General features: G+C 47.0%; 1 protein-coding gene across 1 annotated transcript in view; it reads left to right on the top strand.

The window, feature by feature from the left end:
* The first annotated feature begins 268 nt into the window (after nucleotides 1–268).
* Nucleotides 269–12749, top strand: part of EXT1 (exostosin glycosyltransferase 1) — a 316694-nt gene continuing 304213 nt past the window's right edge. Inside the window, exon 1 of the mRNA XM_068983451.1 lies at nucleotides 269–1822. Coding sequence (XP_068839552.1) covers nucleotides 861–1822 — 962 coding nt within the window. The 5' untranslated portion in view covers nucleotides 269–860. The remainder of the gene's footprint in view (nucleotides 1823–12749) is intronic.

The raw sequence follows: 12749 nt of genomic DNA on the forward strand, positions 1-12749 counted from the left end.
GGGCTGCGTGGATGGATGAGGTCAGCGCTGTCGTGTCGGGAATGGAATGTGTAAGTGTAACATTCAGAACCGGGTAACATTCGGCGACCGAACGCGGCGGTCGGCAGCGATCGCGCGGGGGCCTTGGAAGCGCCGCTCGGGGCCGGCACTGCCCGCGGGGAGGACGCGCCGCCGCCGTCACCCAGCGCCGCCGCCGCCGCCTCCAGCCTTCTCCAGCCGGGCCGTCGCGCGTCCCGGGGGCCGGCCCGGCGAGCGCAGGAGTAAACACTGCCGGAGTCTTGGAGCTGCTGCAGAAGGGAATAAAGAGAGATGCAGGGATTTGTGAGGTTACGGCGCCCCAGCTGCAAGATGCACTAGCCGGCTGAACCCGGGGATCGGCTGACTTGTTGGAACTGGAGTGTTCTGCACGGGAGCCTGGATGAGTTGAAGTTGCTTTCCAGGGGCTCGTTTTCCACGCTGCCGAGAGGAATCCGAGAGGCAAGGAAATCACTTCGTCTTGCCATTGATTGGGCATTGGGAGCTTTTTTTCCTCCCCCCCTCTCTGTCTTTTCCTCGGTCTTGTTGCATGCAAGAGAATTACAGTCCGCTGCTCGCCCGCCCTGGTGCGAGATATTCCGCCCCGCTCTCTCCCGTCCATTGTGCAACCCAAAGATGAAAGACCGAAGGGGAGAAAGTTAAAGAAATCGCCCACATGCGCTGGATCAGTCCACGGCTTGGGGAAAGGCATCCAGAGAAGGTGGGAGCGGAGAGTTTGAAGTCTTTACGGGCGGGAAGATGGCGGACTGGAGCTGAAAGTGTTGATTGGGAAACTTGGGTGATTCTTGTGTTTATTTACAATCCTCTTGACCCAGGCAGGACACATGCAGGCCAAAAAACGCTATTTCATCCTGCTCTCAGCTGGCTCTTGTCTCGCCCTTTTGTTTTATTTCGGAGGCTTGCAGTTTAGGGCATCGAGAAGCCACAGCCGGAGAGAAGAGCACAGCGGTCGGAATGGCTTGCACCACCCGAGTCCGGATCATTTCTGGCCCCGCTTCCCGGACGCTCTGCGCCCCTTCGTTCCCTGGGATCAATTGGAAAACGAGGATTCCAGTGTGCACGTTTCGCCCCGGCAGAAGCGAGAGGCCAACTCGAGCATCTACAAAGGCAAGAAGTGCCGCATGGAGTCCTGCTTCGATTTCACCCTTTGCAAGAAAAACGGCTTCAAAGTCTACGTCTACCCACAGCAAAAAGGGGAGAAAATCGCTGAAAGTTACCAAAACATTCTAGCGGCCATCGAGGGCTCCAGGTTCTATACCTCGGACCCCAGCCAGGCGTGCCTCTTTGTCCTGAGTCTGGACACTTTAGACCGAGACCAGTTGTCACCTCAGTATGTGCACAATTTGAGATCCAAAGTGCAGAGTCTCCACTTGTGGAACAACGGTAGGAATCATTTAATTTTTAATTTATATTCCGGCACTTGGCCTGACTACACCGAGGACGTGGGGTTTGACATCGGCCAGGCGATGCTGGCTAAGGCCAGCATCAGTACTGAAAACTTCCGACCCAACTTTGATGTTTCTATTCCCCTCTTTTCTAAGGATCATCCCAGGACAGGAGGGGAGAGGGGGGTTTTGAAGTTTAACACTATCCCTCCTCTCAGGAAGTACATGCTGGTCTTCAAGGGGAAGAGGTACCTGACAGGGATAGGGTCAGACACCAGGAATGCCTTATATCACGTCCATAACGGGGAGGACGTAGTGCTGCTCACCACCTGCAAGCATGGCAAAGACTGGCAGAAGCACAAGGATTCTCGCTGTGACCGGGACAACACCGAGTACGAGAAGTAAGTGACGGGCCTCAGCGGGTTAGCCCCGGGCCCTGCCCACCTGGGTCCTGCCCACCTGGGTCCAGGTGTGAGCTTGGGGAATGGGGGTGGGACAGGGGAGCCCCTCCGGTCCTCTTCCTCTTGCTCCAAGCCTGGGACCGAGCAGCCTGGTTCTCTGGTGTGTGGCTTGGAGCTGAAGACCCAGAGTTGGAGCTCCTCGGGCAAACAGAAAAGCCTGGAGCACTTTCTTGGGCCAAGTAGGTGACAGTGACTCCCTCTTGCTTGGAAAACCTTCAGGGTGATGTGTCTTCTATGAAGGGTGTGGGTTTGATCCAAGTTTGGAAACCGCTTCAACGACGGAGCCAGGAGAGGGTTTGTGAGAGGTTATAGGGACCCCAGAGGCTCTGAATCCACCCAATCTAGGGACCTTCCACCCAAGATTGATGCTTTATTTGCTGTTCTCAGGAGGAGGGAGGGGAAGCTGCTTTCCCTGGGATTCTCCCACCCTCCAATTGTCATCTTTCCGTAAACCCTAAATGTGTGTTAGTAGTGAAAGTGCTCTAATTTTAGCTCCTAAACTTTGTGTGCCTGTCTCTTCCCTACTCCCAGATGGCATTGACTTTTATGAAGGGAGACTGTAAGCTGGTTAGGGCCTGTGATCTTGTATGCACGCATGCATGCATGCTTGCACTCATTCATGTGTGCTTGTTGGTATGTATATATCCTGCCTCCCTCCCTGGGAGAAAGCTGTTTGTAAATCTGGGCCTCAGCTCTACTGCTGTAAACTCCAGTTGCTAATTTAGATTTCCTCTTCCCTTTTGTCTTTATCAATTTGCATGTAAATCGGAGACTGTTACTCTCTGAATGGGTGGTGAGATGCCTCCTCACCCTCTGGAGTGAAGCAAGTTTTGTCCAGTTGCTAAGTAACTGAGCTGGAGACTTTGTAGCCTTTCTCACTCTTGCTTTTCCTTCACAGTGATGGTAACTGAGACACTGGACTTGGGGTGGGGGTCAAAACTAGTTTCCACCAATGGGCTTTAACTTGAGCTTGGAGGGTCCGTTTCCTGGTCGATGGGGTGGGAGCTCCAGTTACTCAACTTCTGTCTGGCTTTGAAAGAGTTAGTGAGCTCCTACGGTGCATTTCCACGTTACGCCAGTTAAAAACCAGAGCAGCCTTGTGCTACCCAAGGAAGCAAGGGGAACCTCTCCGCTAGTACAAGAGGAACTGGCAGAGGTTGGCGGATTTTGCAGTTGATTCATGAATTGCAGAATAGGGGGAACGCTTCGCAGAACTGATTGGAACAGGAACGGAGGGGCATGGTGGGGAAAGGGCCCTGAAATGAAAGGTTTGATTGTTGTCTGTGGATTTCCTCAGACACTCAGGCCTCTTGTCGGAGGGATTGGAAGGGAAGTTCAAGTCCTCCTGTACTTGATCGTAGACAGTAAAGGAGAAGGGATCAAACACTGGGATTCCCCAACCCGCAGCACCTCTTGCCTTCAAGCATAAGCAAAGCCTGAGGCTGTAGGGTCAATTATGAATCTAAATTGTCCCCTGCTTCAGGGGCAGTTACCTGTGAATGTTGGGTACAGTTGCTCTGGCTTCAATTTTTCTCACAAAAGAAACAAACTGTGGTTTGTAATGAACGCTTTGTTTACACGACATTTACATTGACCTATTCCTGTGGGTGCTTGTAAGAAAAAAATGCTCATAGCCTTTGAAGAATTTCTTTGTCTGGTTTATGGTGGAGTAACTCGAGATGAAGTCTTAACCTTTCAGTCTAAAGCAGTCTCACTGAATTTCGTAGAAAGATCATGATGGCCTTCATTCTTCTAAAGGAGCTGGACCTGAGATCTTACCTTAAGAAATTGGAATTGTACATTTATTTGGGAAACACCCTCCATCCGATACAACAATCATATCTGCTTTACCCTCCTAGGCCTCAAATGAATATTAAATGTCTACATTCTGTGCTGAAGCGTTTTTCTAGAGATTTTGGCAATGAGGGAAGGAGGGGTTCGTTTTCTAGAAACTTTTAATTTTTGCTCATTAAATGTCCCTAATTTTTGACCCCTTTGTGATTGCACCAAGAAATCTGACACCCACGCCCTTGTTTTGGTTTATTTTTAAGGCCACAAGGGGTCAGGCCCTCAGGATTGAGTCTCCTTTGAAAAGTGGCATTTAGTGAGGAAGGCAAGTTGCCTCTTTCTCCTGACCAGGGATTTCTTTCACAGCCACTTCTGGATTTTCTTCATTTCTCTTTTGCATACTTTCCAACGCTAACCTCATTTCCTGGGATGGGATGGTGCTGTAGAACGTTTGTATTCATTGGCCTGGTTGACCTGGAGTTTTAACTCATTCCTCTCACTGAGTTATCTGGATGCTTTATCGTTGCGAAATGGTGTTTGCGAACATGATTTCCTATTGCGTTGACTTTGGAAGATCTGAAGATGAAGAATGAACTCTGATGTGGTGAGAATGCCCTCAAAGCAGGCAACCTGTCTTGTGCTCTGAAGTAAGCCCAGCTACTGTACTTTGCTATTTATCCTGATGTTTTCTGGAAGTCAGCCATGTATGTATCAAACACAGAACTCCTCCAATCAGATGCTAATCTCCTTCCAGCATTCTAGAGGAGGATGTTGCAGTTAGGTCTATAGAAGTCATCTAAGTTCCACTTCTCATACTGCCTCATGGTGTGACTTCTGATTCATCATCTTGAACCTTAGTTTATCCTTTGGTAGAATGGGTTTTAGATGGTTCCAGGGCACTCTATAAGCGTTCACTTGATAATGGCTTGTGAAAACAGAATCCGTTTTCATCTACTTCTCTTTTTTTATTACCAAGTGTCTATGAAAATGCTTCAGTTTAATTTGCTGCCACAAGTAACTACATATAACTTTGCTCTAGAATTAGGGGAATGATAGTTAGATTGAAAATTTATGGTCTCATGGCCAAGTTAGGATACCATAGAATATGTACAACTAAAAAAGTTGCTTTTAGTGAAATTTAGTCTTAAGCGACAATAAATATTTAGTTTCTTCATCTCACCATTACTTTTGTGAAAAGCAGACATTTATTGCTAAAGGTATAGAAGAGCTATGTGGAATAAAGGGAAAGACTTTTATCTTGTAATAGAGCAATAGTTGTGACCCAGACGTCTAGGATTATATTAGAACATCCATTTTTTATGACACTCATAATTAATTTTCATCAGTTACATATATTCACAGATGTAGATGACGGCGGCTAAAAGAAGTTGATGCGGTGATTACATGATTTGTAATGAGGCTTTAGAGAAAGTCTATTTTACATCTTTTGAGCTTCTTATGCATTCTTACAGAATGACTGTAGTTTTTGCATGAACTACGTAGTTCAGATCCCTTCAGAGGGCATTATTGTGAAACTTCAAATTTGGCTTTCTGAAATAGAAGAAAGAGAAGGAAATGAGAGGTGGCTTCTATCTTTGACCCCTCCGAGGAAAGTGGTGGAGAATATTTTAAGGTGCTCTTCTGGTAACAGGCAGGATTCTGTGCAGGCCTTTTGGCATCTTTTTCCTGTGTTTGTTGAAGCTCACAATCCTGGTATTTTTAAGGGTCCCGAGGTTAAGGGATCATTCGACTTCCAAACATCCTCCTTTTGCTGATGTGGAAACTGAGGGATAGACTGATGGATTTGCTTAAGGTCAGAAAACTGGTTCATGGCAGGGATAGTCCTAGAAAGTAAACCTTTTTCTGACTTTCTCTCCCTTGGCCTACAATAGTCTATCTTTAATTACAGACACACTTGAAAGCTCTCCAGCCACTGGAAGGTCCTTGTTGATGGTGTTTCTTATAGGATTTCTCTTGGACTCATTTGGGAAGCTGATAAAGACTTTGGACAAGCTTTGTGGAAAAAAAAAAAAAGAAAGCACATACACGCATAATTTGTCATCTAGTTTTAGAAGTTGATGCACAGCCACTACTAAAGGGCATTGTCAGACTTGAGAACTTTTGCTCTCAGGCTTGCATATTTCTTTTCATTGCCAACTAAGTTGGAGGTCCCTGGAGCTGTTGTGTCTAAGTAGGAGTTGTGGGAACCTTTCAGTTTGGCCTCAAGGAATTAATTCACGGAATGAGAAGCTGAATTCAGATGCATTCATGGCAAGCACAAAATGTGTACAAGTAAATGATGTGTTTATTCCCCCTTTTCCCAAGCTGTGTTCCTAGACACCTGAGCAAGTTTGCGATCCAGCAGGGAACCTTGCAGGAATGAAAGGTGGAAATTGTGCTTCTCAGGTTTTACATGTAGAAGCACCCTTTCCCCCACAGGTGTACAGTGGCACCAACAACATTTCTAAAATAGACCACAAAAATCACAGTTTTAAAATAAAGCTAAGGCCATCCCTAGGCTAATCTTGAAGTTGGCAATTGTGTCTTCTTGAACTGAGGTTCTAAAACTTTCTCTAACACTTCCCCATTAGCCCCTGCCGCCCACCCCCACACGTTTCTTGATTCCTCTGAACTTGCTTTCTGGAGAGAGCCCAAGAACCTAATTTGTAAGGAATCCCTAAAGGTTGGGGTTCTGTGTGCTACTTCTAAGGACACTGCAGATTGGTTGAGTCCAGTTCAACAAATGACAGTTGCCAGTAGAATCCTTGACCTAAGCCTGCAGAGAATGGCTTGCTAGGAAGGCCCTGCCCGTGAGAGGCCACTGTTGGTCATCCCCATGACTGTGATATCAGCTTTGGATGGCACAAACTTGGCCAAAACGCATGTTCCCTTTGTTGGAAGGCCTGTGGATGTGCCTCCCCAGAACTGTGGCAATGAGACACCTGCTGCCAATGACCTTGAGTATGCTAAGGTCACACCAAAGGTTGTGCTTGGTAGGGCCTGGCTCCTCTGCTTGCGGGTGTCTTGGCAGGCCATGCTCCAGGTACATGAGCTGAGGCCTGCTCTGGTGAGGCGCATCGTAGGCTGCACAGCCTGTGGGTGCCTGAATGGGGGCTACAGCCCAAGCTGTGTGGCTCCTCTCATTTCTCTGAAGCCTCCTGCTGCTCCCTCGTGACCGTCATTTTCCCGCCTCTTCAGAGGAACCTCTCTGGCTCAGCGGTCACCGGCTGCCCCAGACTCTGGAGCGTGTTTTTGCCTGGATGTGAACACAGGAGTTCGCATTTCCTTGAGCTCAACAACCATCTGGTTTTCCTTCAAAGCTCTTCTGCCCAGTGACCAGGTTCCTCTAATGCACAAGGACCTCCTCACAATTGCATGGCGTTTGTCCGGTGCCTGACGTCAGGTTGCCTTTATGAGCGCCTTAAGCCTTTCAACCAGTGTCAAATCTCCATTTTGCAGATAGGAGTGCAGGCCTCGAGAAGGTCGAGTAAGGAGCCACAGTTGCGTCTGGTGAGGACGCGGCGGTGTCCGAACCAGGCATTCTGAATGCCGAGGATGGTGTTCCCTCGACAGGACGTTACCACCCTAAAGAGCCAAACAACATGTCTGCCTGTTCACAGTTGTGTGTGAGTTTAATAGCATTCCAGTGTTTGTGCATCCTATCTCTCCACCCACCCCCCCCAACCCCCCCACTGCTGCTTTCCTTTGTATACGTGTTTTCCAAGGAAAAATTTGGCTCAGAGATGGGATCAGGATGGCCCCATTTATCAGCGTGGTGTGTTGCAGTTCATGCCGTCGAAAAGAGTCAGACCACAACTTAGTGACTGAATAACAGAAACATTGAACTCCTTCAACTCTTTCAGTTCAAGGGGTGTTAATAACTATGTCTGTGTAGATTCTGGCTTTCATTCTCTCCGAAAGCTCTTCCCAGAAAAGTGAGGAAGTGAGTTGTATGTGACCTTTGCCCTCAGTGATAGCACCTTGCGGGGTTTGCCCTGTCCTAGGTGTCAGTGAACCCATGAGATTGTACAGGAGTGACCACACTAGGTGTCAGGGAACCTATGAGATGGTTCAAAGATCACAGGAGTGATCTTTGCCCCAGGTAAGAAGGTGTGATCCTGTAGAAATGGGAGACCCACTGGAAGGTTCCACTTCTGACAGAATGAACCAAGTTTCTAGAGTATAGCACACAACTGCTCTCTACCCTCAGGATCCCTATAGAAAAACAGTGGTTAAAAAATTATGAGCTATGCAGAGCCTAAGACCTGGGTTCGATTCTTGGGTCGGGAGGACCCTCTGGATAAGGGAATGGCAACCCACTCCAGTATTCTTGCCTGGAGAACCCCATGGACAGAGGAGCCTGGAGGGCTCTGCAGCCCATGGGGTCTCAAAGAGTCGGACACAACTGAGTGACTACCACAACCACAGCCAGCATGCAGAGCTTTTGTGAAAAATTAGGTAAATGCAAAAGATAGGAATATGAAAATAAGTTTCTTCTCTAATCCCCACAATAAGAGCTTACCACTATTGTTGAACTTCAGAAGTTCACCTTTTATAACCAACATGTACACCTCTGTGATTATGTCATTCTGTCTCTGCATATCCAAGTGCCTTCTATAGATATGTTAATTACTGCTTAATTAATAGTAAATAATGAATCTGACACATTTTCTTTCAGTGTCTTGTTTGTGCCAGACGCATAGGTGTTGGAGCTTGAGGCATCCAGGAGCGAATACAGCAAACTTCCAGCCAGCCTCGTCTGTGGGTTTTATAAAGTCAGAGTCCGACTTTAAATGTATTTTTACATGTTGCTTTTTTCTTAACATTATCCCAGAGCATTTTTCTCTCCCTCTAAATAGGAAAAGCCTATTAAAATATTAAAGTAGGATTTTTAATGGCTGCATAGTGTAACTCATAGCTATATCCTAGTTGATTTCCATTTTCTTAGTTAACAGATTTAACTTGTTTCCCGTCTTGTATTATGCTTGGGCCTGTGATGAATTTCACTGTACTGAGGATTTGTTTTCTTCTTGACTAAGGTCTCTCTCAGAAAATACAGCACTTCCTTTCTCCCAACCCCCACCCAGATCCCTTTTGGAGGAATAGCTGTTCTTGAGGTGAGCCTGAGCACCCATTTAGTGAAGTAGCCATCATGAAATGACTGCTTAGATAAACATTTGTAGGTGTTAATTGGTCCTGCAGGGGGTCTCTGAAGCTCCCACAGCTCTGGTCCCTTTGAAGTTTTGTTTTTGCTGGAGCCAAAAACCTCTGTTGTGTCTCTTACTGAGCAGACTTCTTCCGCCCTGCATCCGGCAGTCCTTTCCTGGGATCTCAGAATCTGTGGGCCTAACCTGGGTAGGTGTCATTTTTTTAAGTTAATTGTATCAGTCACTCAAAGTCCCTCATCTCTTTTCTCTTTGGTTGTTGAGTTTATAGTTCTTTGGAGGTGAATTGAGGCAGGTGGCTTTGCCTGTGGGGTGTCCAGGTCAGATCTGGGATTCTAAGTGCAAATGAGGCACTATTCTAAGTGATTTAAATACCAAGTCAGAGAGGAATTGGTTAGGGCTCAGTGCTTTTTGGCCTGGGTTCAATCCCTGGTCAGGGAACTAAAATCCCGCAAGCCTGTGTGGCCAAGAAAAAAAGAAAAACAAAACAAAACAAAAAAAAAAAAACAAGAGAGAAAATAAAGTGAACCAATCTCCTTTCGCCTAGTTAGTTAGGCTCTCTTTGCATCGTAATTGCTTTGAGCAGCAGTGAGAATTTTGGAGAACTTTGCCTGTCTTGTATACCTTCTTGATTCCTGCAAAGCCCTTTAGAAGAGTGCAGTGACCCCGGACCAGGGAAGTCACTGACCCACACACGTTTCTGGACTAGGTGATGAACCTCTCAGCCTCAGTTTCCACATCTGGGAGTGGGGATCACAATCCCTCACCAGGACATTGAAAGGAGGTAGTGTGGGTGCATGCTTCTGATGCAAAAACTGGGAAATGCTAATGTGCTCTGCAAGGTGGTGGTGTTTATTAAAAACCATCTTCCTGTCATTTTCTAATCAGCCACAGAGGTTTGTTTTGTTTCATAACTTGGCTCTTTACTAAGCCACAGAAATAACTGCTCACCTCTCTCTTGATGTGTAATCCTCAGGAAATTGTGGTAGGTGCTCTGGAAGGCCACCCATTGTTTCTGTGGGCGGTGGAAAGATGTAGATGGGCATTGGAGCTTGCAGGTGGCCTGGGGCAAGGGTACGGGCAGGTGGAGCTGGCTGTCTCTGGGGCAGTCAGGCACCGCCTTGCCTCCACATCCTTCAAGTTCCCTGGGGCGACTGCTCCAAGAATGCAAATGGTCACTTTTGTAGGTGACTTCGGCACCCTGATCGGTTGAGGATAACTTTTGGAAGGATACTGCATATGAACGGGTTGGTTCCACAGGCCCTTAGGTTGCTAAGAGCAGAGTACCATTCAGGCCACCTTACGTCACAGGATTTATTGTAAAGGGCACACGGAACAGAAGCTGAACTGGAACTGCTCCAGTGAGTTCTCAGGACCCAGCGCAACAGGTGGGTATCTCCATCTGGACCTTCATCTCTGCCCTGGCTGGCCCCTCTGTTGCTGTGTGTGTCTGCCAACCATGGGCCAGTCTTTACTGAATTCTCTCATGCAGGCCCTGGATGAAACCAGCCTGATTGGCTGCCCTGGGGATATTTACCTCTTCGAGGGAGAGCCATTCGTATTAGGCCATGTCTCTGGGTCTGGTGGCGACCTCATCAGTTAAAAGACTGCCCTGTCAGATTGTCATTCTTAATTGAATTGGTGGCTATCCTTTTGCAAAGAGCAGCCTAAAGTTGCTTCCTGAAACGGGGGTCTGTGGTTAGGGGAAGTTGGCTGTGGTAAACACTGTTGAAGCCATATCCTGTTGGCACTGACAGATTTGACCCTGGTTGATGATGATGATAGCATTCTTGAGAGCATACCGTGTGCTGGGTAATGGGCGGTATCTCCTTGAATCTTTATGTCCACCCAAGCAGGAAGATATGCATTTGAGATGAAGAGCAAAGTTCAGAGAATCTTTATAAGTGACTTGCCTAAGTGCACACAGCAGGGATATCAACCAGAATGCCATCGGCGTTCTGCGCCTGCGTTCTTCACGTTGGCGTCTATTGCTTCTGCACAGCTGAAGCTGATGTCATAAAGACCACACACACACGTCAACAATAGCGTGATTGATTCATAGAGTATCACTCGTGTTTCTCACCTAGAATTTATTTCATCTTACTGAAGAAGAGACAGTTCTAATCAGCTTGGTAATCTGGTTTCTTAGCCCACAGCAGATTCAAAGCAATCAATTTAAAGAGAGAGCGATTCTTGGGAAGGCAGGTCTGGGAAGAAGGGACAGCTGGCAACCCAAATAGAAGGAAGCAGGCCAGGAAGTGATAACACCCAGAAGTAAAGAAGCCCTGAATTTTTTTTAAAATTTATTTTTATGGGAGTGTAGTTGCTTTACAAAGTTGTGTTAGTTTCTGCTGTACAGCAAAGTGAATCAGCCACACATGTATATATTTTCCCTCTGTTTTGGATTTCCTTGTTATTTATGTCACCACAGAGCCTTGAGTAGAGTTCCCTGTGCTCTACAGTAGGTTCTCATCAGTTACTAATTTTATACATAGTATCAGTGCTAGTCTCCCAATTCATCCCACTGTCCCTTTGCCCTCTTGCTACCTGTACATATGTTTGTCTCTACATCTGTGTCTCTAGTTTTGCTTTGCACCTAAGTTCATCTGTATTGTTTTTCTAGATTCCATATGTAAGTGATAGTATGCAGTATTTGTTTTTCTTTCTTACTTCACTCTATATGACAGTCTCAAGGTCCATCCACATCTCTGCAAATTACACAATTTCGTTCCTTTTTATGGCCAATATTCTATTACATATATATGGACCACATCTTCTTATCCATTCAAGAAGCCCTGCAACTTAAGCTCGGCTAGCCCAGAGCCCGAGCATGTCCTAAGATACCCCGTATGTATGCCTGTGAGTCCTGCCCCCGGGCACTGTGGCGGTCACACCGACCAGAGCCTCTGTAAATATCAGATAAACTATGCCATGGCATAGTGCTGACCACAAGCCATCACTTGTGTACACTGGCCTTTGTTTAAGAAAGTCGGGGAGCATGTAATGAGTTTTATAATTTTTTTTTTAACCCCTGTGGTGAAAATAAAAATATTTTGGTGGCCCTAAAAAGAAGCTCTCCATTTGAAAGCTTATCTATTAATACTAAGCTCAGCAAGTTCCCCAAGGGCTCGGGGTACAAGGGGTGTCTTTGGGGTTTGTATGAAAGTTCTGGTATTTGTTGCTAACTCAGATTTCTGGGGTTTTATGATACATATCAGTACTGTAATGAGAAATACGAAGTTGTCTCGTAGTGCTGTGTGGGCCTGTGATGTTAGTTATTCTTGATTGACTAGTCTTCCGAGTGACTTGGGCCCTGGGCTCAGGTAAAGAGCTGCGCCAGGTGTGGAGTGTGGAGGCTAGGAGTTAGAGAATGTGCCCACAAAGGGATGAAGAGCCGCTTGTCTAGAGCCTAGAGGCTGCCCTGGATGGTGCGTTGGGGCACATGTCCTGGTTTTTTCCCCTTTTCTAGGGGAGTCCAGCATGGGAACTCATGGGTGGAAATCTGGAATGGATTTCACACATCCTGCATATATGCTGGCATCCTGACAGACTGGTGGAAAGCATCCACCGCAGTGCTGATAACGTAGGACCGTGCCACCATGTACTGGGATTTGCCTTGGGGGCTTCTCGTGGTTCATCCATACAGTGTGGTGGGGGTGGGGCTGGGGTTGGTGCAGCTCCCCCTGCCGTTCTGTCCTCAGGCTCTTAGTGAAGTCTCCTTCCTCCTCGTCCTCCCTTTCCCTGCCTACCCTCCTCTCTCTTTCTTGGAAAGCTGTCCCCTGCTCCATTCATTTCTTCCAGAGTCACTTCCTTGATGCCCCAGACTTGCCACAATCCCCTGTTTGGGGCTCTTGTAGAACTGTTCTACCTGGCACGGCTGTGTTTTTTTCCTTTTGTTTAACTATCTGTTTTTC

This window comes from Capricornis sumatraensis, chromosome 11 (genome assembly GCF_032405125.1).
Source record: "Capricornis sumatraensis isolate serow.1 chromosome 11, serow.2, whole genome shotgun sequence".
NCBI classification, from domain to species: Eukaryota; Metazoa; Chordata; class Mammalia; order Artiodactyla; family Bovidae; genus Capricornis; species Capricornis sumatraensis.